The 26,130-nt window shown below is 47.3% G+C and overlaps 1 protein-coding gene across 7 annotated transcripts in view; it reads left to right on the top strand.

Annotated features, from left to right (window-relative positions):
- Positions 1-26,130, top strand: part of SYTL3 (synaptotagmin like 3) — a 92,801-nt gene that overhangs the window by 32,330 nt on the left and 34,341 nt on the right. For 4 of the 7 annotated variants that reach the window (XM_047769827.1, XM_047769823.1, XM_047769824.1 and 1 more), the window contains 4 exons: positions 19,751-19,802; positions 21,689-21,761; positions 23,293-23,371; positions 25,296-25,420. In XM_047769827.1, the coding sequence (XP_047625783.1) occupies positions 19,751-19,802; positions 21,689-21,761; positions 23,293-23,371; positions 25,296-25,420 (329 nt within the window). Of the gene's footprint in view, positions 1-19,750; positions 19,803-21,688; positions 21,762-21,889; positions 22,161-23,292; positions 23,372-25,295; positions 25,421-26,130 lie in introns of those variants that run through there. The other 3 variants (XM_047769828.1, XM_047769826.1, XM_047769829.1) reach the window with 2 other exon arrangements.

The raw sequence follows: 26,130 nt of genomic DNA, 5'->3' as shown, positions 1-26,130 counted from the left end.
AGGGACCCTCTCAGACACTCTGCCCTGTTAAGTCCTGTCTTTTGAAACATGACTTCATGTTACATTTGTGATTTTTTTTCTGAGTGTAAATCAAATAGACGTTCATTTTTCCCCCCTCATGGTGCAGCAGATTGGGGACCTGTCGTTATCACTGCAGTGGCTCAGGTCACTGCTATGGTATGGGTTTGATCCCTGGCCTGGGAACTTCCTCAGGGGGCAGGTGTGGCCAAAAAAAGAAAAAATCTGAAAAATGAAGGAAAGGATGGCCTCTGATGGCCTGGTGGGTTGAGGCTCTTGCGTTCTCAGCGCTGTGGCTGTGGTTGCTGCTGTGTGGTGTAGGTTCCACCTCTGATCAGGAATTCCCATGTACTGCCTATGCGGCCAAAAAGAAAAAAAAAATGCAAAAAAAAGAGAGAAAGAGAAAAAAAAAACCAAGAGAGAATCTGAAATAAACATTGCAACTCTCATTAAAAAAAAAAAAAGGAAAAAAAGGGAGGAAAGCATAACAATGGTAAAAAGACAGTGATTTCACCCTGAGAGCTAGTAAGATTTTGGTGTCTATCATTTCTGTTCTTTGTGAATGTATCCAAGTTTGGGTGTGTAACTATTCACACACATTAAAAAAAAAAAAAAATTTAGGGAGTTCCCCTTGTGGCTCAGTGGTTAACGAACCTGACTAGCATCCATGAGGATTCGGGTTCGATCCCTGGCCTCCCTCAGTGGGTTAAGGATCGGGTGTTGCCATCAGCTCTGGTGTAGGTCACAGATGCAGCTTGGATCTGGCATTGCTGTGCTGTGGTGGAGGCTGGTGGCTGTAGCTCCGATTCAATCCCTAGCCTGGGAACCTTCATATGCCTCAGGTGTGGCCCTAAAAAGACAAAAATTTGGGAGTTCCCGTCGTGGCGCAGTGGTTAATGAATCTGACTAGGAACCATGAGGTTGCGGGTTCGGTCCCTGCCCTTGCTCAGTGGGTTAATGATCCGGCGTTGCCGTGAGCTGTGGTGTAGGTTGCAGATGCGGCTCGGATCCCGCGTTGCTGTGGCTCTGGCGTAGGCCGGTGGCTACAGCTCCGATTCAACCCCTAGCCTGGGAACCTCCATATGCCGCGGGAGCGGCCCAAGAAATAGCAACAACAACAACAACAACAAAAAGATAAAAGACAAAAAAAAGACAAAAATTTTTTTTAGGTTAAACCATGAGAAATTAATTCTTTTAGGTAAGAAAAATAATTAAATAGAGGCAGTTTCACATAAGTTGAGCTAATATGTTTACATAATTGAGATCAAACTTATAATAGAGTTTTCTGCTGATACCTTCTCACATAATAATTTGTATAGAACATTTTTTAAATATCCTTCAAAGTCAAAGGATATTGATTTCTGATGACTGCATCTGCTTCCATCATTTGAACATGACAGCACTTATTTAACCAATTGCTCTTGCTGTAAAGTGAGGGAATTTCCAATTTTGCCATTAGATTTTTGAGAGCTTATAATGTTATTACTAAGTAAAAGGACAGTGACCCATGCTTATAGGTAAATCTTTGGCACAACTTCTGAATATGTCTAGAAACAGAAGGACAAGATGAAAGGTTAGGAATATTGCCTCCAGAAATAATGTTACCAGTAGGAGTTTCCCTTAAAAACAAACAAATGAGAACTTTGTAGTCTGGTAAAACCACATTGATAGTCCGAAGTAATTGCGTGCTGTTTTCTTGGCATTCTGGAAATGGCTAATGGGGTTGAATGTTTTCCACCTTTCTGACCTTCTGTAGATGTTCTTCAGAACTAACATGATTTGCCCTTTTCAATCATGTTAGTTGAGTATGTATGCTTATTTATTTTTTGCTTTTTTGGGCTGCACCCGCAGCATATGGAAGATCGCAGGCTAGGAGTCAAATCGGAGGATGGAGCTGTTTGGAGGGAAAGGTGGCATTCTGCGCAGTAGTGCCCTTGCCAGTGGGCACCTGAGAATGGACAAGTCCTCTTCTTTTCCTTTTGGCACCCAGAAACCTACAGCCAAATGTAAGGTCCAACTGAAGTAATTCCAGGAATCACTAGGTCCTCTGTCACCCAATTTCCGTCTTAGGTGCTTTTACGTATGTCTTTCATTGGGCCTATTGGATCTGTGCTGGAGCACATAGAATGCTCTCAAATTTCCTTGAAAGCAGACAAGGCTGAAGTAATAATCCAGTGAGGAATAATAGGTATTAATTGTAGCAGTTTGTTGTGCTACTTTTTCAACCCTTTAAAACGATTTTTTAAAATGAGCCCCAATTCTCCATCTTGCAGGGAGATGAGATGAAAAGTATTTTAAATATTCTGCTTTCCTTGGAAGTTTTTTTTGGGGTTTTTGTTTTTTTCTGACTATAGACTGGCTTTTTTTTTCCTCTAGGATTTTTGTAAGTTAATGTTTAGTTTTGTTGTCTTAATTCCTCATGTGCCAGAGTCACAGTTCATCTGTGGTGCATCAGAATGGTCGAAAGGCACAGATTTTCAGAGTTGCTGTTGTGGCGAAGCAGTAGTGACCCTGACTAGTATCCATGAGGGTGCAGGATGGATCCCTGGCCCTGCTCAGTGGGTTAAGGATCTGGCGTTGCCACTAGCTGTGGTGTAGGTTGTCATCTGAAGCTCTGATTTGACCCCTAGCCTGGGAACTTCCATATGCCACAGGTGCGGCCCTAAGAAGAAAATAAAAGCAGATTTTCAAGGGCATCCAGGACATCTTCAGGCAGCTCCCTCACTGTTTAGGTACTGGCACCTCCCTCAGGCATTTGGCAATCTCGTGCAGAGGGTCTTACTGTGGCTTCTGAGGCCCCTGCTCCAGGATCAGCTGAGGACTATTTCAAATTAAATTCAAAGTTCAGGATTCAGGGAGACCAAGTGGGCCCCAAGAGTACAAACAGACTTTCCTCCATGTCTGGGGGAGTTTGGTTCCAGGACCCCAGGGTACCAAAATCGGAGGATGCTCAAGTCCTTTACATGCAACAGCAGAGTGTTTGCCTGTAGCTTGTACGCATCCTCCCATATACTTTAAATCACCTTTAGATTCCTTATAATACCTGATACCCTGTAAATACTATGTAGATAGTTGTAAATACAATGTCCAGGTTCGTAACCTGCTGAGCTACAATGGGAACTTCCTTTCTGGAATTAAAAACAATTTTTTTCTGCCAAGTTTCGTTGAATACAGATGTGGGACCTGTGGACACGGGGGCCAAATATATTTAAGTTTCCAAGGAATTCTTTTTATGCTCTTTAAGCTTGAGAGGCACTGGTAAAACAGCAGATTCAATGAACACTTGTGATGGAATTTTTCCAGATCACTGATAACTAGAAAACAGACTGAAACCTATCTTAACTTCCTCTTTTGACGTCTGCTAAGCATATAAAGATAGTGCCCTCTTCTGGTTCCTAAGCCCTACCGGTATCTCACCTGCCCGGCCTCACCTCCCTGGATCCTAGGGAGGGCATGTGATTTACTTTTTTTTTTTTTGTCTTTTTAGGGCCCCACCCGGGGCATATGGAGGTTCCCAGGCTAGGGGGTCAAATCAGAGTCGTAGCTGCCGGCCTACACCACAGCCACAGCAACGCCAGATCCGAGCCGCATCTGTGACCTACACCACAGCTCATGGCCACGCCGGATCCTTAACCCACTGAGTGAGGCCAGGGATGGAACCTGTGTCCTTGTGGTTGCTGGTCGGGTTTGTTAACCACTGAACCACAACAGGACCTCCCTCTTACTATTGCTTTTCAAGTTTAAACATGGTCAAATGTGATGCACCACCAATATACTTGGTTTTCACCCTATTGTTGGTGATTGGGGAACTCGCGGGGGAGGGCTGTGTGTTAGCACAGTCTTTGCTGACCTTCTTGGGCATCTGCTCTGCAACTAACCAGGATGATACAGGGTCTGCTAAGCATGAGGGGGAATAACTTCTCTCTGCCCCTCCCAGGGGTGGCTGTGATTTAATTCTTTGTATGACTTTTCGGAGTTGTCTTCTTAGAGGTGGGGCCATTGTGACAGCATCTGACTGGCTGTGTGGGCCTGAAACACTCAGGCTCATGAACTGAAAGAAGTGGGTCTTGGTAAAGATGTGGCCTGGAGGTTCCCAGGCTAGGGATCCAATCGGAGCTGTAGCCACCGGCCTACGCCAGAGCCACAGCCATAGAAATGCGGGATCTGAGCCGCGTCTGCGACCTACACCACAGCTCACGGCAACGCCGGATCCTTAACCCACTGAGCGAGGCCAGGGATCAAACCCGCAACCTCATGGTTCCTAGTCGGATTTGTTAACCACCACACCACAACGGAAATTCCCAGATGTGGCCTCTATTACAGCCCTGCCTTCTTCCCTTCTCTACCTTTTGACTCAGTAAAGCCCTCCTGCCCCCCAAATGACGTCTCTAAGTTACCAACGGGGTGCATAGTGCTTGCTCTCGTGAGAATGTGTCTCGGAAATCATGTTTATTTCCAGGCATAAAATTTTTCATATGTCTTATTTTAAAGAAAATACGGCGTTTTTCTCAGTTCAATATATATTTTTTTCTTTTTGTCTTCTTAGGGCCACACCCATGGCACATGGAAGTTCCCAGGCTAGGGGTCAAATCGGAGCTATAGCTGCCAGTCTACACCACAGCCACAGCCACGCAGCATCCAAGCTGCGTCTGCGACCTACTCCATAGCTCATGACAACATCAGATCCTTAACTCAATGTTCGAGGCCAGGGATCGAACCTGCATCCTCTTGGATACTAGTAGGGTTCGTTAACCGCTGAGCCATGATGGGAACTCCTGAATATTTTCTTCTCACTACTTTCCTTAGGAGAAAAAAGACAAAATAGGCACCCACAAAAGGGTGTGGTGAAGAGATTTCCAGACGAAGTGATTTTCCCAGTTGATTGCTTGCCAGTCCCTGACAGATTTTTAGACTGGTCCATTTAAACTGGCTAGTCCAGAAACTCTCAAGTCAGATTATGACTCACGCAGTGAAGCAAGACCTTGGCCTTCAAACCTTTTGTTTTCACCCAAGCATTTTAGGTAATAATCTCCCAGGGGCAGCTTCTTGAGTTTATTTGTCTTTGATTTCACGATGCCTTTGGCTTTGTCCACAGCAGCTACTCAAAAAATGAATCATTGGCGTTCCTGCTGTGGTATAACAGGATCAGTGGCATCTTGGGAGCGCTGGGAGGCAGGTTCGATCCCCAGCCTGGCACAGTGGGTTAAGGAACCGGTGTTGCCACAGCTGTGGCCTGGGTCACACCTGTAGCTCGGATCTGACCCCTGGCCTGGGAACTCCATCGAACACCATATGCCTCCATGGAACGCCATGTGCCCCAAAATGAAAAAAAAAAAAATTGTTTAGACCATCCAAGTTTCTTTGAATCTAACAATTCAACATATAGATGTAAAATGTCTATCTAATTATCTCAAATATTCACTGCTGCTTTCCGAGCCCCAGCCTTCCCATCAGGACCGCTTCCGTGTCTCCGCCTCTCCGGCCATCCTCTGTGCTTGGCCAGCTCCCCCTGATGATGTGACCCTCTGCGGCAGCCCACATCTTTCTTTGGTCCTGAACTATCAAGGCCGCTTCACTATCCATCATCATTTTTCCTGTTTAAATGAACAGAATGGGAAACCCAGGTGCAAAAAATGGACTGGGATTTCTGAGTGGAGAAATCATGTGTGTATATGTTTAGACCAAACTACCGATGCGGGTAGTCTCTAGGGAATACTTTGACAGTTGAATGTTAAATTATCTTTTATGAATGCATTTTTTAAAAGGCCAGACCCATAAATATTTAAGCGAGAAGTCATTTTATTATTCTAAAAAAGGTGTATTTTATATTGGAGTATAGTTCATGTACAGTGTGTTAATTTCAGGTGTACAGCAAAGTGATTCAGTTACACTTACACACGTACGCATTGTTTTTCAGATTCTTTACCCACGTAGGTTATTACAGAATATTGATTAGAGTTCCCTGTGCTGTGATAGCAGATCTTTTCTGACTCTCTTTTATATATAGTAGTGTGTATCTATCGCTCCCAAACTCCTAATTTATCCCTCCCCGCCACACTTCCCCTTTGGTAACCATAAGTTGGTTTCAGAAGTCTTCGTTCCTGTTTTGTAAATAAGTTCATTGTATCATTGTTTTTTCAGGTTCTACATATAAGTAATATTGTATGATATTTGTCTTTCTCCAACTTCACTTAGAATGATAATCTCTAGGTCCATCCATGTTGCTGCAAATGGCATTATTTTATTCTTTTTTATGGCTAGTATTCACATCATGTGTATGTACCGCATCACCTTTATCCACTCCTCTGTTGATGGACATTTAGGTGGCTTCCATGTCTTGGCTATTGCAAATAATGCTGCAATGAACATTGAGGTGCATGTATCTTTTCAAATGGTTTTCTCTGGATAGATGCCCAGAAGTGGGAGTGCTGGATCATATGATAGCTCTACTTTTAGTTTTTTAAGGAACATCCATAGTGGCTGCACCAATTTACATTCCCATCAACACTGTAGGAGGGTTCCCTTTTCTCTAGCACCCCCTCTCCAGCATTTATTGTTTGTAGGCTTTCTGATAATGGCCATTCTGACTGGTGTAAGGTGATACCTCACTGTAGTTTTGATTTGCATTTCTCTAGCAATTAGCCATGCTGAGCATCTTTTCATGTGCTTTTTGGCCATCTGTAGGCCTTCTTTGGAGAAACGTCTGTTTAGATCTTCAGACTATTTTTTGATGGGATTGTTTGTTTTTTGATATTGAGCTGCAAGAGCTGTTTGTGTATTTTGAAAATAAGTCCCTCACCGGTCACTTCATTTGCAAATATTTTTTCCAATTCTGTGGGTTGTCTTTTCACTTTGCTTATGGTTTCCTTTGCCGTGCAAACGCTTTTCAGTTTAACTAGGTCCCATTTGTTTATTTTTGTTTTTATTTTCATTACTATAGCAGATGGATCCAAAAAGATATTTCTGGGAATTCCTCTGTGGCTCACTGGGTTAAGGATCTGACATTGTCACTGCAGCGGTTTGGGTCACTGCTGTGGCATGGGTTGGATCCCTGGCCCTGAAACTTCCACATGCCACAGGCATGGCTGAAAAAACCAAAACCAGCCAGCCAATGAACCAACCAACCAAACAAAAACCCAAGAAGATATTGCTGCAAACAGGAAATCATTTTAAATTGAAATCGGCATTCATTTTTCCACTGCAAGATATACACAGTATAGAATTTATTATCTTCAGTGTACGGTTCAGGAACATCAAGCACATTTTCATTGTTCTTTAATCATTACCACCATTCATCTCTGGACCTTTTTCATCTTGGAAAACAGAAGCTTTGTACCTGTTAAACAACAACTCCTCCCCCTGCCCCCCGGCTGCCCCCTCCCCCCCAATTTGCAGCCTCTGACAACCACTCTTCTATTTTCTGTCTCTGACGTTGATTACTCAAAGTATCTCATATAAGTGGAATCATAGCATATTTTTTTTTCTTTGTTGAGGGCCACACCCGTGGCATATGGTGGTTCCCAGGCTAGGGGTCCAACCAGAGCTGTAGCTGCTGGCCTACCCCACAGCCACAGCAACGCGGGATTCCCAACCCACTGAGTGAGGCCAGGGATTGAACCTGCGTCCTCATGGATACCAGTCAGATTTGTTTCTGCTGCGCCACAGTGGGAACTCTGGAATCATGATGTATTTGTCCTTTTGTGTCTTAGTTCCCTTAGCATGTCTTCAGGGTTTATCCATGTTGCAGCATGTATCAGAACTTTATTCCTTCCTGGGACCAAACAGTAGACCGTTGCATGTAGAGCCCACCTTTGTTTATCTCTTCATCCGTCAGTGGACGTTTGGGTTGCTTCTACCTTTTGCTTTTTATCAATAATGCATCTGGAACATGGACGTACACATATCTATTCAAGTCTCCGCTTTCACGTCTTTTGTATTAATACCCAGCATTGGAATTGCTGAATCCAATGGTAATCCTTGTTTGTCTATTCAAAGACCTGCTATCCTGATTTTTCATCATGGCTGCCCTGTTTTATGTTCCACTGACAGTGCACAGGGCTCCACATTCTCCATATCCATGCTAACGCTTGCTGTTTTCCGTGTCTGTCTGTTTGTTAATAAAACCTACCATAATGGATGTGAGGTGGGATCTTTGTTGTGGTTTTTGTTTTAGTTATTCGGTAGTCAGCACTTATGGGGTACCTGCAAGACTGACACTGATTCAGTTCTGCATGTGGATTTTTTCTTGATGATTTGAGACACGTGTATGTTGCAAGATGTTTACGACATTAAGATTGGTTAACACACCTTCACCTAAAGATCATTTTGTTGTTGTTATCAGGGTAAGAGCATTAATGCTCTGCTCAAAGCAGCATTCAAGCGTATAGTACAGTATCGTTAACTGCAACTCACTGTGGTGACCACACCTTGATCCCAGGACCTACTCATCTTATACTGATAGTCGGTACCTGTCCCCATTCCCCCCGCCTTCGGCCCCTGGCAGCCACCATTCTACTGTTTCTATGAGGTCAGCGGTTCTAGAGTCCACGTACAGTGAGATCGTGAGGTGTTCGTCCTTCTCTAACTTATGTCACTAAGCATAATGCCACAGAGGTCCTTCCGTGTTGTTGGAAATATCAGGATTTCTTTCTTTCTGTGCCTGAATAACATTTCATTCATACACACACACACGCATATGTATATATATATATGTATGTATGTATATATATCTGTAGTATGCACATATACCACATTTCACATTTTCTTTATTCATCCATCCGTTGATGGCCACTCTAGGTCATTTCCATGTCTTGGTTATTGTGAATTATGCTGCAATGAACATGGGAGTGTAGCTGTCTCTTCGAGGTGATAATTGCATCTCCTTTGGATATATATCCAGAAGTGGGATTGCAGGATCATGTAGTAGTAGCTGTGTTTTTAATTTTTCAAGGACTGTCCATGCTGTTTTGGATGGTGTCGGAATCACTGTGGTTTGGATGTGCATTTCCCTAATGAATAATGAGGTGGTATATCTTCTCGTCTGCTTATTGGGCCATTAGTGTATCTTCTTTGGAGAAAGATCTAGTCAAGTCCTTTACCCATATTTGAATCAGGTTGTTTGTTTCTTGAAGAAGAAGAAAGCTGGAAGACTCACACTTTCTGGTTTCAAAATTTACTACAAAGCCCCAATAATCCAAAGAGTGAGGCACTGGCCGAGGGACAGACATACACACAAATGGAATAGAACAGAGTGCCTGGGACTGGGACTCTTACACATACAGTCAAGTGGCTTTTTAAACTGAAGTGTAAAAAGACAAAAAAAACACCAAAAAACAAAAAACAAATTGGACTTCCCGTCGTGGCGCAGTGGTTAACGAATCCGACTAGGAACCATGAGGTTGCGGGTTTGGTCCCTGCCCTTGCTCAGTGGGTTAACGATCCGGCGTTGCCGTGAGCTGTGGTGTAGGTTGCAGACGCGGCTCAGATCCCAAGTTGCTGTGGCTCTGGTGTAGGCTGGCGGCTACAGCTCCGATTCAACCCCTAGCCTGGGAACCTCCATATGCCGCAGGAGCAGCCCAAAGAAAGAGCAAAAAGACAAAATAAAAAAAATAAATAAACTGAAGTGTAGTTGATGTAAATATTATAAAGTTGCAGGTGTGTGATACAGAGATGCATGATTTTCAAAAGTTGTACTGCGTTTATAGTCATCATAAAGTATTGGCTATAGTGTCTGCGTTGTACTGTCAGGTGATGTTTGACAAGGGTGCCGATATCATTCAAAGTCTTTTCAATAAAGGGTGCTGGAAGGGAGTTCCCACTGTGGCTCAGTGGGTAATGAACCTGACTAGTATCCATACGAATGTGGGTTTGATCCCTGGCCTTACTCTATGGGTTAAGGATCTGGAGTTGCTGTGAGCTGCAGTGTAGGTCACACACATGACTTGGATCTGGTGTTGCTGTGGCTGCGGTGTAGGCTGGCAGCTGCAGCTCCTATTCGATCCCTAGTCTGGGAACGTCCATGTGTCACAGGGGTGGCCCTAAAAAGCAAATAAATAAATAGATAAAGGTGCTGGAAAAACTGGATATCCACATGTGAAAGAATGGAGTTGGACCCCTAGCTAACACCAGAAACAAAAAATAACTCAAAACAGATCAAAGACCTAAAAACAAGACCTAAGACTATAAAACGCTCAAAAGAAAACACAGAGGGGAAGATGACATTGGTTTTGACAATTTTTTTTAATTGAAGTATAGCTGATTTACAATGTTGTGTTAGTATCAGGTGTACAGCAAAGTGATTCCATTTTAATATGTATCTATCTGTAGTCTTTGCAGATTATTTTTCATTATAGTTTATTATAAGATATTGAATATCATTTCCTGTGCTGTACAGTAGGACTTTATCTATTTTATGTATAGTAGTTTGTATTGGTCAATCCCAAACTCCTAGTTTTTCCTTCCTCCAATCCCCTTGCTTTTGGTAACCGTAAGTTTGTCTTCTCTGTCTGAGTCTGTTCCTGTTTTATAAATAAATTCATTTGTATCTTTTTTAGATTCCACATATAAGTGATAACCTATGATATTTATCTTTCTCTGACTTCACTTAGTATGATAATCACTAGGTCTATCCACGTTGCTAATGGCATTATTTCATTATTTTTTATGGTTGAGTAACATTCCACTGTGTCCTTTATCCATTCCACATCTTTATCCATTCATCTGTTGATGGACATTTAAGTTGCTTCCACGTCTTGGCTATTGTGAACAGTGCTACTATGAACATTGGTGTGTGTGTATCTTTTTGAATGAGAGTTTTTGTGTTTTCCAGATACATACCCGGGGGTGGGATTGCTGGATCATATGATGATCCATTTTTGGTTTTCTTTAAGGAACCTCTGTGTTGTTCCCCATAGTGGCTTCCCCAACCTACATTCCCGCCAGCAGTGGAGGAGCGTTTCGCTTTCCTCCACACCCCCTCCAGCATTTGTTATTTGGAGACTTTTTTGATGATGGTCGTTCTAACTGGTGTGAAGGGATACCTCACTGTAGTTTTGCTTTGCATTTCTCCAATAATTAGTGATACTGAGCATCTTTAATATACCTGCTGGCCATCTGTATGTCTCTTTTGGAGAAATGTCTGTTTAGGTCTTCTGCCCATTTTTTTCATTGGGTTATTTTTTTTTTATGTTAAGGTTTATGAACTGTTTGTATGTTTTGGAAATTAAGCTTTTGTTTGTTGCATCTGCAAATATTTTCTCCCAGTCTGTTGGTTGTCTTTTTATGTATGGTTTCCTTTGCTGGGTAAAAGGTCATAAATTTGATTAGGTCCCATTTTTTTATTCTTGCTTTTATTTCTATTGCCTTGGGAGACTGAGCCGAGAAAACATTGGTATGATCTTATGTCAGGATGTCTTGCCAACAGCAGAATGTTTGTTTTGTTCTAGGAGTTTTATGATGTCATGTCTTATGTTTTTAGGCCATTTTGAGTTCATTTTTGTGTATGGGGAGAGGGTGTGTTCTAACTTCATTGATTTAGAGGCAGCTGTCCAACTTTCCCGACACCACTTGCTAAAGAGATTGTCTTTCCCTATTGTATATTCTTGCCTCCTTTGCTGAAGATTAATTAACTGTAGTTGTGTGGGTTTATTTCTGGGCTCTCTATTCTGTTCCATTGATCTATATGTCTGTTTTTTTTGTGTGCCAAAACCACGGAGTTTTGATTAGCTTTGTAGCTTCGCCTGACATCTGAGAGGACAATGATTTCTTAGATATGACAGCAAAGTCACAGGTGACAAAAGAAAAAATAATCTAGATTTCGTCAAAATGGAAAACGTTTGTGCATCAAAGGATGCTATCAACAGAGTAAAAAGCCAGCCCACAGAAGGGAAGAAAATGTTTGGAAATCACATATCTGATAAGGGGTTAATACCCAGAATCTTTAGGATGGAGAATTCTGAAGACTCACCTTCACCTTATACAGAAAATGAAAGGCTGTGGAAAAGCTGTTTAAATCTGATTGGCCCCAGGTTCTTACCAAGGCTGGGCCAGTTTCCTTCAACCTAAGTGTCTTTTTGTGGAAGAGTTACTGCCCAGCTCTTGAGAATTGTTATTAACAAAGACACCATCCAGAATTTCTGCTGATAGATTATAGGAAGCTTAATTAAAGGGAAACATTATTTTTCTTTCTTGCAGTTAGGCATGTGAGTAATGTCTAGTGGCAGAAGGACACTGGATGAGATACACTTTCTGCCAAGGGGATTATAAATCTATTATTAATTTCTCTTCTTCTGGAAGGTGTTGGCGGCTGATTCGCAGCCGTGCACTGTATCTCCTTTCATCCTGGGACACTGTCTTGGCCCCAGTGCTGTCCAAGCTCAAACTTCTCTAAGGACTGAAATATACCAGAAAGCTGCTGGAATCCAGCTCTGAAACCATTTATGATAGGATATCATGATTCTCTACATTCTGAAGGATTTTGGGGTCACATTTTTGGAGAGGTTTTCCACTTTGCATAAGCGAGCCAAAGCTTGGTTGACAACTTTATTGTCCTGGGGGCCTTTACTTTCCTATGGAAGCTAAGAGTCCTAAAACACATTGCAGTTGTCCAACCCGCTCGCCCCCACCCTCTACCCCCAAACTCTGGTTTTATTTACCTTTTTCGAGCGCTTGAGGGATACTCCAGCTCCAGTGTGGGTCGACCTCAGGACTGTCATGGACAGTCGTGCAGGTTGGGCACTGTACAAGAGACCCACATCTGAGGGGGTGCTGTTGACATCATAAACAGCCTAGATTTGGGTGTTTATCATGCTGCTCTTTCTGGAAGATGCAGCAAAATATGTTGTTCTAACAAAATCCATATGTTATGACCAACTCTTCATAATTGGGAGTGGAAAGAGCGTCTTGAGAAAGAGGCGCATGTGTATAGTTCCTGGGGAGGCTCTGTGTGGGGTCCTTTGCTTTGGATCCCAGCTATGGTTTCCTACACAGGAGGCTGATCCTGCTCCATGGGCACTCAGAGAGGTGGCTGTGGGCTGGGCCGCCTTCCCGCTTGATGGCCCTGTCTGTCAGCTCCGCGGCTGTCCCACGGGTTGGTCTGGGTGTCTGTGACGCCGTAATGAAGGGCTGCTGTGTGGTCTTACAGCCTGAGGGGAAGTTAACAGACATGTCTTAAAAGACAGCTTACCCACACTGGTCATGCCATTCAGGACCTGAAGCCCTTCAGCCCCCTGTGACAAGTGGCTGGTGACCGAATTGCACAGGGGCATTCCCGGGAGCCTGCCTTGGGTCCTCCTTCCGTGAAGCACGTCACCCCAGAGAGAAGTGTTGGGTGTTGGGCTGGCAGGGCGTGGCATCTGCAACAGGACCCGCTGTCCAGGGCGCTGGCTTGTCCCAGCTGGTGTGCTTGGTCAACGTGCCAAGGAGGCTGGCTCAAGGTGGCATCCATTCTATGGGATGTGCTATGCACAGCTGAGCTAAGTTATCCTTATTTTTTTTAGACAGAAAAGTAGACCGTATACCCAGTAATGTATAGACGTAGAATGACTTGCTTGTGCCTGTTGCAAGTTGGTTTTTTTGGTCATTGGTTGGTTGTTTTTGGTCTTTTTAGGGCCGCACTCGCAGCATATGGAGGTGCCCAGGCTAGGGGTCTAATCGAAGCTACACCTGCCGGCCTACACCACAGCCACAGCAATGCTAGATCCTTAACCCACTGAGAGAGGCTGGGGATCAAACCTGCAGCCTTGTGGTTCCTAGTCAGATGTGTTTCTGCTGCGTTGCAATGGGAACTCCTGTAGGTTGGTTTGGATCTAAAAGTGTCCTCTCTGTCCTGCAGTTCACGGGGGATCCTTACGGCACCACGGGTCCTTGCCTGTGAGCAGAGGCTGCGTCCCCCTTATTCTTAGATCTGTAAAGAGCCTGCGTGTGTCACAGGCGATGCTATGTGCCTGTCACATGTGATGACTGTGAACGGGTGGATGGAATTCCGTGGAAGCCAAGTTGTGAAAAAGCAACGATCTTGTTTCCATATGAGGCTGTACAGCTTCAAAGAGGTTAAGGCTTGTTTTTCGCAGGGGTGGCTGCTGTTGTCGTCATACTTATTATAACCACCTCTGCCCGGCAAGCCCTCTGCTGGGCGTGGGGGACGCTGAGGTGCATAAGACCAGGCCCGTGTCTTCCAAGGGTTCACGGTCTAGTGGGGGAGACAGACGTGTGTGCCAGCGATGACAGCGCAGTCAGGGGAATCATAAGCCAGTGTACACGGCGGCGTGAAGAGACCAGCCTTGTGAGGACAGGCCTAATGGGCGGTAACTCAGCTTCCGCAGGACCTACAAGTGGGACAGATGAGGGTGGCAGAAGGTGACACTGGAGAGGAAGGTAGGGACGAAATCCCAGGGACCTCTGCTGTAGTTTGCTCCCGCTACTGTAACAAAATCCTGTGAATCAGGTGGCTTCGAACAGCAGAAATATGTTGTCTCGTGGGGCTGGAGGCTGAAGTTCAAAGTCAAGTTGTCAGGGGGACCCTGCCTCCTCTGCCGTCCCTCGGGGAGAAACCCTCCTTGCCTCTCCAGCCCCTGTCAGTTCCCGACCGCCCTTGGCATTGCTTGGCTTGGGGACACATGACTCCAGGCTCTGCCTCTGTTGTCACATTGCCACCTGCACGTGTCTGTCCTCTGTGCAGGCCTGCTTCTGGGGCCAAGTTTTCCCTTTTCATAAGGACATCCGTCCTATTGGGTTGACACCCACCCCAATGACCTCACCTGAACTTGATCTGCAAAATCTCTATGTCCAAGTAAGGTCATGTTCACAGCTGCCTGTGGGCGGAGCTTCAACCTGTCTTCTCTGGGGGGATGCAACTCACCTGAAGGCAGCTTTGTCTGCTGCTGCTGGAAGATGTTTCTTTTGTAGTCATAAAGGCTGTGAGTTGCAAGCAGAGGATGGGACCTCTGAGTGCTCTGGAGGTGGGTGGAAGTGCGGAGAACTGAGCCAGGCAGTGTCTAGAGGGTACTGCCCTGTGCCCCGGAGGCCCATGGCTGGATGCCACAAGCAGAAGTCCACAGGCCTTGTTTCTTAAGCAGGGTAAGATGCACATGACACACACAGTTATTCATTGATTGATTGTCTTTTAGGGCCGCATCTACGGCATATGGAAGTTTTCAGGCTAGAGGTCAAATTGAAGATATACATGCCAGCCTACACCACAGCCACAGCAACGTGGGATCCAAGCTGCCTCTGCGACCTACACCCCAGCTCATGGCAATGCTGGATCCTTAAGCCACTGAGCAAGGCCAGGGATTGAACCTGCATCCCCATGGATCCTAGTTGAATTCTTAACCCACTAAGCCACAATGGGAACTCCCAAATATGAACAATTTATAAAATTCGAAAAGAATTAGGAATTTTCAGGGATGTGGTTATTGGTTAGTGTGAAGTAGTCCCCCCCCGCCCCCCCGTTAAAAAAAATAATTTATGGCTACACCCTGGGCCAGGACGACAACACTGGATCCTTTAACCCACTGTGCCAGGCCTGGTTTCTTTCCTTTTCTCTCTCTCACACCTGTGGCACATGGAAGTTCCCAGGCAAGGGGTCAAATTGGAGCTGCCCCTGCAGCCTACGCCACAGCCACCAGATGCTTAACTCACTGAGTGAGGCCAGGGATCGGACCCACACATCCGCACAAAGACAATGTCAGGTGGTCCTTAACCTGCTGAGCCACAGCAAATGTAGAGAGACAGTACCGTCCCTGGCCTGCCTGCCCTGACTTCTTTGTGTCTGGCTCTGAGGGCGAGGCGTGGTGTGAATGCCAGCCTCTGTCATTTGTAACTTTGGGCCCATTCCACAATACCCGCGAGCGGCAGTTTCCACTCATAAAGTTGGGCTGACACCTGGTGATGAGGCATACACAGTGTGCCACCCAGCCCCCAGCAGACTCTACCTTCCTGAGTGGGCCCAGAAGCCTAGGATCCCAGGGCCTGACCCACAGCTGCTCTTGGTAAAGCCAAGGGCCAGCAACCCACCTGTCAGGAGACCTGGGGGGACATTTCCTACCAGCGTTTCCTCATTGTTGCACAAATTCTTTAAAAATGTTAACAAGTAACTATTTGGTGCTTTTTAAGAGAGCTTCGGTAAGAAATGGCTGAGGAATAGAAGAGAAAAAGCAGTAAAATGGCAAGAAACAGGGATGGCATTCCTCAGACTTCAGTGATTAGAGGCCTGCTCTCCAGGGCTGGAGTTGGGCCTGGGATTCTGCATTGCTCAAAGCTCCCTGCTGGCGCCCTGCTGAGAGCCACCGCCCATACCCAGAGTGGCAAGGACAGGGGCCAAACCTGTCCCTGAGCCTGTTTTTGTACTTCCTCTGAGCTAAGCATGGGTCTTACATTTTTCTATTTTTATTTTATTTTTTAATTTTAAAGATTTAAAATATTATAGTTGATTTATAATGGTCTGTCAATTTCGCTATGCAGCAAAGTGACCCAATGATACATATATATAGATATATAGATATGCATATCTATATATCTACATATATTCTTTTTCTCACATTATCCTCCATCATGTTCTATCACAAGTGATTGGCACGGTTCCCTGTGCTATGGGGCAGCGGTCAAAAAGTCAAAAGAATTATATTTGTGACACACACAAAAATTCAGGAAATCCAAATTCAGTGTCCCAAGTGCTATCAGAACAGCCACACCCGCTCTTTAACGTCATCTGTGGCTGCTGTCGCAGCGCAAGGCCGAGTGTGTGGGACGGAGAAGGTGCAGCGCATAAAATAGTCGCCATTTGGCCTTCACAGAAACACGGTGTGGACCCCGTAGAGCGGCAGGGCCCAGTGCAGCCAGCAGGGGGCAGCAGAGAGCTGCATGTGGGCTTGGCCTTCCCGGGCTCAGGAAATGGGACAGATTCAGAAATGTGACCCGGGAGACTAAACTGAGGTTTAGGAGGCGGGTGTGAGCTAGGGGTGGCGGGGGTGGGGGGCATGCTCAGATGATTAGCCTGGAGAGGTGGGGTGGGTGAGTGGGATTAAGGGGAGAATGCCCACGGTGAGTAGGGCGGTCAGGAGTTCAAGGGCCAGGGCAGCTGTGGACCCAGGGCTGGAGGCCCAGGATGCCAGTGGGGCTTGGACTTCAGGTGCAGGCAATAGGGAGCCATGGAGGGCATTAGGGGGTGGAGTGAGAGCAGCACATTAGAGGGAGGGGCTGTAACTTGGGCAGGTGCCACACAGGTGGGGGCCAAGCTCGTGAGGGGCTGAAGAGGCAGGGCGGTGGGCCGGGGTGGAGTCCACCTGAGCTGTGACAGCACCACCCACACGGGGGCTCGGCACGCCCCATCTCTTGGAGGCTGCGTTTTCCCCCAGGACAGGCTGGACCTTTTTTCTTTCTCTTTTCTTGATTTTTCTCTGTTTTCACCATGAGCGAGCAGGCTGGCTCTCCTTTTGCCTCTGGCCTCCCTGTTGTCTGCCCTGTGGCTCCTCCGGGTGTGGGATCTCACCTGTTAGAAGCTGGTTCTACTAGTTTAGTGCTTAACCTTTGGGTGAGGCTGTTTTTGTCTTAAAGACTTCTTTCTCTCTCTCTCACTTTTTTTTTCTTTTTAGGGCTGCACCATGGCACATGGAAGTTCCTAAGATAGGGGTTGAATTGGAGCTGTAGCTGCCGGCCTACACCACAGCCACAACACCACCAGATCTGAGCCACATCTTCAACCTACACCACAGCTCATGGCAATGCCGGATCCTTAACTCACTGAGCAAGGCCAGGGATCAAATCCACATCCTTGTGGATACTAGTCAGGTTCATTACCCTTGAGCCACAGAAGGAACTCCAAAGACTTATTTCGTCATGGGGCAGGAGCACGGTGCTCAGGCCCCTGTGAGAATCTGGTGAACACCATTGCGAACTCCAGAAAAATGCATGCCGGCAGGTGTACTCAAAATGTGAAATGAGGAGTTCCCGTGGTGGCGCAGTGGTTAACGAATCCGACTAGGAACCATGAGGTTGTGGGTTCGGTCCCTGCCCTTGCTCAGTGGGTTAACGATCCCGCGTTGCTGGGGCTCTGGCGTAGGCCGGTGGCTACAGCTCCGATTCAACCCCTAGCCTGGGAACCTCCATATGCCGAGGGAGCGGCCCAAGAAATAGCAACAACAACAACAACAACAAAAAGACAAAAGACAAAAAAAAATGTGAAATGATTTCTGGGCTCATGTGCCCAGTAATTCCTGATTTTCTTGCTGGGCCTGCCCTCCCCCCTATTGTGTGGCTATGACACAAGTACATAAATCTTTTTTTTTTTTTTTTCATTAAAAAAAAATGTATTGAAGTAGAGTTGATTTACAATGTCGTGTTAGTGTCAGGTGTACAGCAGTGATTCAGTTAGACGGAGACACACATCCATTCTGTTTCAGCTTCTTTTCTCATGGAGCTTGTCACAGAACTCTGAGGGGAGGTCCCTGTGGACCATCCGTCCCCTAGACCATAGTGGATTGTCTTTGGGATGGATTAAAACCTTCTGAACACACAAGGCGGGGAGCACACAGACCTAGGATGGCTGGTCCTGTGCGTCTCGGCGGTGGATCTGGCGTTGTGGAGCCTTCTCAGGGACTCCCCGAGCAGGACAGTCGCCTTCCAGCCTCTGGGCTGGGCAGGCGCAGAACTACGGGCTTGTGGAGCTCTCTGTTGTGGGTCTTAATACATCTTAAAATCCCCTTCTCTTGCGACAAAAAGCGTACTGGATCAGAGAGTGTGTCTTTTAGGAAATGATTAGCCTCTATAACTAGAAATAAGGAGCTTACATTTTTTAAAAGATTAATTCAATCTCCATAACAAGAAATGTTGAAAGGAATGTAGTCATTCCATCATGAAATATTTCCGAAGGACAAAGTCACGCTTAGAAGATTAAACTATTTTTCAAATTATCCAGGATTTAAAAATCTAATCCCGGAGTTCCTGCTGTAGTGCAGTGGGTTTAGGATTCTGCACTGTCTCTGTGGCAGCATGGGTTCAATTCTCGGGCCCGGCCCAGTGAGTCAAGGATCCAGAGTTGCTGCAGCTGTGGTGCAGATTACAGCCGCTGCTCAGATTCGATCCCTGAAAATACAAAACCAACCCCCCCCCCCAAAATCCAGCATCAGCTTTCAATAAAAGCAATAATTTCTAGCAAGTATGGCTTCTCTCTCTCTTTTTTTTTTGTCTTTTTGCCATTTCTAGGGCCACACCTGCGGCATATGGAGGTTCCTAGGCTAGGGGTCTAATTGGTGCTGTAGCCGCCAGACTATACCAGAGCCACAGCAATGCAAGATCCCAGCCGTGTCTGCAACCTACACCACAGCTCACGGCAACGCCGTATCCTTAACCCACTGAACAAGGCCAGGGATCGAACCCGCCACCTCATGGTTCCTAGTCAGATTTGTTAACCACTGCACCACAATGGGAACTCCCAAGTATGGTTTCTTAGTGTGTGTGTGTTTGCGATCACTCGCATGCCCGTGTGTGATAGCAGCTTTAGTGGAATCTATATGACACAAAATTCACCTGTTTAACTATACAGTTGCATGACTTTTGGTAAACGTTGGAGGTGTGTGTGATTTTAGAACTTCTCTCTCACCCCAGGGTGGCCTCTTACCTTTGAATCACGAGATGTGCTGCTAGAAAAATAACGATTGTGATTTACTGCTCGTGTTTGCCTGCTCTAGGTTATATCCTTACTAAGAAGTGACCTTTATTGGTATCTCTCTTCCAGGCAAACACGAGACAGCTGGAGCAAAGCTCTTGCAATCTTATCAGAAACTGAGGTAAGTACTACAAAGCACAGGCCGTCCTGGGCCCTTGGGGGCTGGAGCGCAAAGGACGAGCTGCAAGAACTGCTAGACCTCTTGACTTTCAGATGTCACTGCTTTGGAATGAGACTTTTTAGAAAAAAAAAATCATACAGTACCTGGAAAAGATTTAAGCAGAGATGTTTCCAGATTCTTAGGAAAAGCCTCGGAGAGCTGGCATAGTGTTTTCTCACAAAACATTTCATTTCTTGAATTCTCCTGAAGTGTTGCAAAGAAGCGGAATACTTTTTTTGTGGGTTTGGGGGTTTTTTGGTTTTGTTTTGTCTTCTGCCTTTTAGGGCTGCACTCGCAGCATGTGGAGGTTCCCAGGCTAGGGGTCCAACCTGAGCTACAGCTGCTGGCCTACACCCCAGCCACAGCCACACAGGGTCCAAGCCACAGAGTCTTCGACCTACACCACAGCTCACAGCAACACCGGATCCTTAACCCACTGAGCGAGAGGCCAGGGATCGAACCCGCAACCTCATGGTTCCTAGTAGGATTTGTTGCCGCTGCACCGCGATGGGAACCCCCAGAGTACGTTTGTGATGGCACCTTGGATGGAATTCTCAACCAAGTGTTCACTTTTAGGTATCATTCGCAGCACCAACATCTTGATTAGCGCCTGACCACCTTAGCGACATCTGTGGAATAGACACTGGTGGATTTGCATCATGACCGTAGAGAGCAAGTTTTTACACAAAATTCTAGGCACCTAGCTGTCCTGAAGCTCCCAATAATTCACACACCTGACTACACTGAATTTATTCAAGTGTTAGTGAAACTTCCCTGGCAGCTTTTTTTTTTTTTTTTTTTGCTCACAGTGAGATTTTCCAATCTTAGAACTTTTTCAAATTTTTTTTTACTGCATTTCCTAACCTCCAACACCCCCCTCCCCAGTTCTTTTAGCACAAACTTCTTTTTGTTTTGTTTTTTGTTTTTCAAGCAAGCAAAGTCTTTATTACAAGAAAGCAAACAGCTCCCAGGGCTTCTGGGAGGGGGAAGAAGATTTCCCCCCCCCCCATTGTCCTATAGGGGTTTTTATGGGGGGAATACCAACGTGAGGTCCAGAAAGATGTGGTTTTCTCGCCTTGGCCAGTGACCTATATCAGTCCAACAAACTTCTCATTCCTCTCAGGGTCCGTCTCTCTCACCATGACATTTTAGGCATTGTGCTCGGTGGCTCCCACCAAGAGAACACTCTGGTCCATGTGGCACATGCATGTGGCTCTAATTCCAGAGCAGCCAGGCCACAGAGCCAGTCACAAGCACCCCGGCTATTTTGCATTGCATGGTGCATTGCGATGCCCAAACCTTAGCCCATGTGATGCCCATCTCCCACCTCGCATCCCAGGGAATTGAACCCTGTGCTAAGCAGATCCAGGCAGGCTGCTGGACCCTCTACTCAAAAGGCGGGGTGGTGACGGGAGAGAAAGAAAAGGAGAGGGAGTTCCATTGTGGCTCAGGGGGTTAAGAACCTGACTAGTATCCGTGAGGATGTGGGTTCGATCCCTGGCCTTGCTCAGTGGGTTAAGGATCTGATGTTGCCACAAGAGGCAGTGTAGGTCACAGATGTGGCTTGGCTCCTGTGTGGCTGTGGCTGTGGCATAGGCGGGCAGCTTCAGCTCTGATTCCACCCCTAGGCAGGGAACTTCCATATGTCGCAGGTGTAGGATTAAAAAAGAAGAAGAAGAAAGAAAAGACATAAATCAACTATACTTTAATAAAAAAAAAGATTTAGTTTTAAATAAAAGAAGAAAAGCCAGAACTGGAATGATCAGATTATGATGAATCTGGTGTATTCCTAAGAGTAATACTTTCATGGCTCATAATCCATTTCTCATGCCTGTACTTTTCCTCAGCAGCAAAATTTCCGTGGTGCCTCCAACCCCGCCTCCTCTCAGTGAAAGCCAGTGCAGCGGCAGCCCCAGCAGGGTAATGCTTGCGCCTCCCTGGGGAGGGGACGCGGGAGAGAAGCAGAGAAAGATGGGGGGGGGCGCAGAGAGGTTGGGGCAAGAGCCTGATGGCAAGGGGATCCACCCACGGCTAGAGGGTCATGAGCGGGGGTGCCCAGGGGCCTCGACTGGAGGCTGGGAAGTGCGGGGCCCACCAGTGTCTGCGCTTCCATCATGTTCTGGGGGCCACGGGACCAGCATCCCCCCCGCTGCCTTGTCAGTGGACCAGTCCTCTGCCTGCATCCCCTGTACCCCACATCCCCATCTCTTTACACTTGTCATTCTGTTAGTTCTCTCCCCCGACTGTGCCCTTGAGTGTGGGGGTCTGCAGTATCTGGGGGTCTCTGGGCTGGCAACGGACAGAAAGGCTGAGTCACAGGTGTGTGATTCACAGGTGCACGTGTGCCTGTGGAAATATGTGTGTGCATCTTTTGAGTGTGTGCGGGCGCGCATCAGGGGGACCAGGGCCTTTTCCACCCAAAGAAGTTAGCCGTGGGATCACGGGGGGCTCACCTGGGAGGTAGAAATACTTATGACTTGCCTGGCTTGCCTCCCGTGGCTGGTGTGAGAAATGAACAAAAGAACGTCTCTGCTGCTACTTGGAAACTGTCAAGTGCCGTGGAAACACATGGTCTCGGTTATTTTCATCGTCATTACTCCCTGTACTCAAGGGAGTGCCTCTATCTGTACATAGGAGGACATACTGCTGGTGAGAGAGAAAAAATATGTCTTTTTTCAGTTTCGAACTGAGACCCCGGAGTGGCCTTTCAAATCCTGGTCTACTTCCTCCTTGAGGTTTTCAGTTGTCTGAAGTTATTTGAATACAGATGTGCTTAAGACATGTTTATTGGGATGGATGGATGGATGGGGCTTGCTGCGGGGAGTGATCTCATTTCTGCTGTTTCTCTTCCTTTTTTTTCTCTCTTCTGTGTTGGGAGGTGGAACTAACCCTTGGCTCACATCCTCCTTGGTACCACCCATGGCCCTTGTGTCACGTGCATTCTGCTGCTGTTGGCATCCCCTTTTCTCAGAGCTGGGGTGGGGTCGTGAGAGGAGGAGGTTAAAGTAGCAGCAATTTACTTGGTGCAGACTTTGAGCCAATGAACTGTCAGCCAGTGTTTCTAAGAGGTGGTTTTTAGCTCATCAACAAGCCATGGTGGAACCCTTTCCCTTAACCCCTGATGCTGAGTGATGAAACATAGGAGTTCCCTGGTGGTCAGTGGGTTAAGGATCCAGTGTTGTCACTGCTGTGACGAGGATTCCATCCCTGGCCTGGGAACTTCTGCATATGCCATGGGAGCAGCCAAGCAAACAAAGGCCCCAAACCCCAAAGGACCTCAGAGGAGAAAAGTAAAGAGGACCCCCCCCCAGAAGAGGGCACCCTCTGCCCCAGACACACACCCTGAAAACCCACACCTGCCAGTGTGTGGAGGGTGCAGTTTGGAGGCTGCTGGGGCCAATGCAGGTCCTTAAACTCAGCTCTCACTTTCTCTCCTTTGTCTCTGTTTTAGTTGCAGGAACTCGGTCAGTTTAAAGGATTTAATAAGTCCGTGGAAAATCTGTTTCTGTCTGTTACCACCCACATGAAAAGTAAGTGGATGCTTCATGGGCTCTCCCGCCACCACGTGGGCCAGCCACGCCCACCGGCCAAAGTCTGGCCGGTGACCTTGGCTGGGACAGGACCACTCTGACAGTCTCAGCCTCCTGGGGGAAGCCAGGCCCTGGCCCTTCACCCCTTCACCTGCATTTGCATCAGAGACAGCCCTGAGGGCCTGGAGGACCTTTCTAACTGTCGGGTGCAGAAGGATGCTCCTAAGTTTCCAGACGGTGGACTTGCGAAGAGTATGGGTGACACTGCTCAGGGGTGGGGCGGGGGGGCTCTCTGATACATCTGGGGGAAAGGTGAACACTCCGGGACTTTGGGGTGCCCTGCGGGATCTCCTCTGGAGAAAAGAGACGATCCTGAGCCGTGCACGCAGGAGATGCCTGATAAAGAGCAAAGCATAAGGATTCACGCAGTAACGTCTCAAGGGTGGATCTGAAGACAGAGGGGGCTCTGGAGCTGTGCCATGCAGCGTGGTGGCCTCCGACCACACGTGGCTCTTGGAATGTGGCTGGAGTGAAATACTGATTCCGGAGGCCTAGTATCAAAAACAGAGTGAAATTTCTCATGACTAATTTTAACATCGATTATATATTTTCATGGTATTTTGATATATTGCAGTAGATGAAATAGAGTATTTAAATTAATTTTACCCAGGAGTCCTATTGTGGCTCAGCTGGTTAAGAAGCCGACACAGTGCCCATGAGGTTGCGGGTTCAATCCCTGGCCTCGCTCAGTGGGTTAAGGATCCAGCATTGCCGTGAGCTGTGGTATAGGTTGCAGACGCGGCTTGGATCCCGTGTTGCTGTGGTGTAGGCCGGCGGCTACAACTCCAATTAGACTCCTAGCCTAGGACCCTCCATATGCCGCGGGTGCGGCCCTAAAAGGACAAAAAGACCAAAAAAAAAAAAAAATCGTGTTTTCAGGCTTCACTTGCTGACATGGTTTTTTTTTTTTTTGTCTTTTGTCTTTTGTTGTTGTTGTTGCTATTTCTTGGGCTGCTCCCGGAGCATATGGAGGTTCCCAGGCTAGGGGTCTAATCAGAGCTGTAGCCACCGGCCTACGCCAGAGCCACAGCAACGCGGGATCCGAGCCGCATCTGCAACCTACACCACAGCTCACGGCAACGCCGGATCCTTAACCCACTGAGCAAGGGCAGGGACTGAACCCGCAACCTGATGGTTCCTAGTCGGATTCGTTAACCCCTGCGCCATGACGGGAACTCCTGACATGGTTTTATAAGGATAGCCCAGGAGTTCCTGTCGTGGCTCAGTGGTTAACGAATCTGACTAAGAACCATGAGGTTGCGGGTTTGGTCCCTGGCCTTGCTTGGCGTGTTAAGGATCCGTCCTTGCTGTGAGCTGTGGAGTAGGTTGCAGACTCGGCCTGGATCCCGCGTTGCTGTGGCTCTGGTGTAGGGTGGCTGTGACAGCTCCGATTAGCCCCCTAGCCTGGGAACCTCCATATGCTGGGGGAGCAGCCCAAGAAATGGCAAAAAGACAAAAAAAAAAAAAAAGGATAGCCCAAGTCTTGCTTTCACCTCAAGAAGTGGTATTCAGTTATGAAATCTGGGTTAGGAACCCCTAAAAAGCCAGCTGGTTTGTAGGGCTGCCTTCTTTCTGTTTGGACAACCACACACTCAGCACGTGTGGCCCGAATGCAGAGTGGCCAGGCTCGGGAGGTCGCCCTTGAACCCCCCCCCCTAAGGGTGGCGGCTCTGCCTGCAGAGCCGTGTGGGCACAGCCACTTCTCAGGAACCAGCCTCTCTGCCCCTGTGTGGTGCGCCCTGCGTCCAGCACGGTGTGGGGGGCCCTCCCCCGGGCCTCAGAACTCGAGGTACAAGAATCCTGGAGGAGTGCCTCCCCCTGCCCCCCGCCCACAAGGCTCAGCAAATCTGTCTTTGTTTTCTAGAACTTTCCAAGTCCCAGAATGACATGAGCTCTGACAAGCAGCAGCCAGCCACGGGTCCCAGGCAGAGCGCAGGCCAGACGGAGCGGAGGAGCCAGTCGGACACGGCGATCAACGTCGCCGCCAGGGTATCCCTCTGCCACCCGCCGCCCCAAGAGTTCCTTTTCCTTCTATAGCTGACGTCACGCAGTCTGAAAACACAAGCCCCTCTGTGGGGACGGTGGGCGGGCGCTGGCCAAATGGAGGTTAAAATTTGATTCTACTGAATTTGCAAAGTAGTTCAGAACAGGGAGAGGCTTCCCCCTCAATCCAACCCCCTGGGCTGCCACGTGACCCCGCAGCCCCTGCTGGCTTCAAGGCCACACTGAAGGCAAAGACTGCCCTGCAGGCCTGCGGACGTGCGGAGTTATTCCTGGGTCGGCCCCCCCTCCCTTCTGCCCACATCCTGCTTCCATCACCTTCTGGTTAAAATCTGTCCTGAATCCTGCTGGGAACTATTGAGACCGTGAATGCTGAACGTGCAGGTGTGGTCGTGGGGGAGCCCCTGTAGGTGTCTGAACCGCAGGAGAGGTCCCCTAATAAAGGCCTTTGGGGAAAGAATTACTCTTTGCACTGGGTTCCGTCAACCCAGAAGCGGATGCAGTGGAGAACGAGGGACTGTGGACTTGAGGATCAGAAAACCTGGGTTCGAGTTGAGCCGAGAGGTGACCTGACTGCCTGCCACCCCCTGGCTGTTGGCTGGACAGGCCAGGTGCCCTTCTCGGCAGTGGTGGCTCCATCCGGGAGGTCCCCAGACAGAATGTTCTGTAGGCAGCAGGGGCAGGTTAGCCTCGCTCCC

The sequence above is a fragment of the Phacochoerus africanus genome, chromosome 2 (genome assembly GCF_016906955.1).
Source record: "Phacochoerus africanus isolate WHEZ1 chromosome 2, ROS_Pafr_v1, whole genome shotgun sequence".
Classification (NCBI taxonomy): domain Eukaryota; kingdom Metazoa; phylum Chordata; class Mammalia; order Artiodactyla; family Suidae; genus Phacochoerus; species Phacochoerus africanus.
The sequence above is the reverse complement of the archived record's forward strand: the minus strand, read 5'-3'. Positions and strand labels throughout refer to the sequence as shown.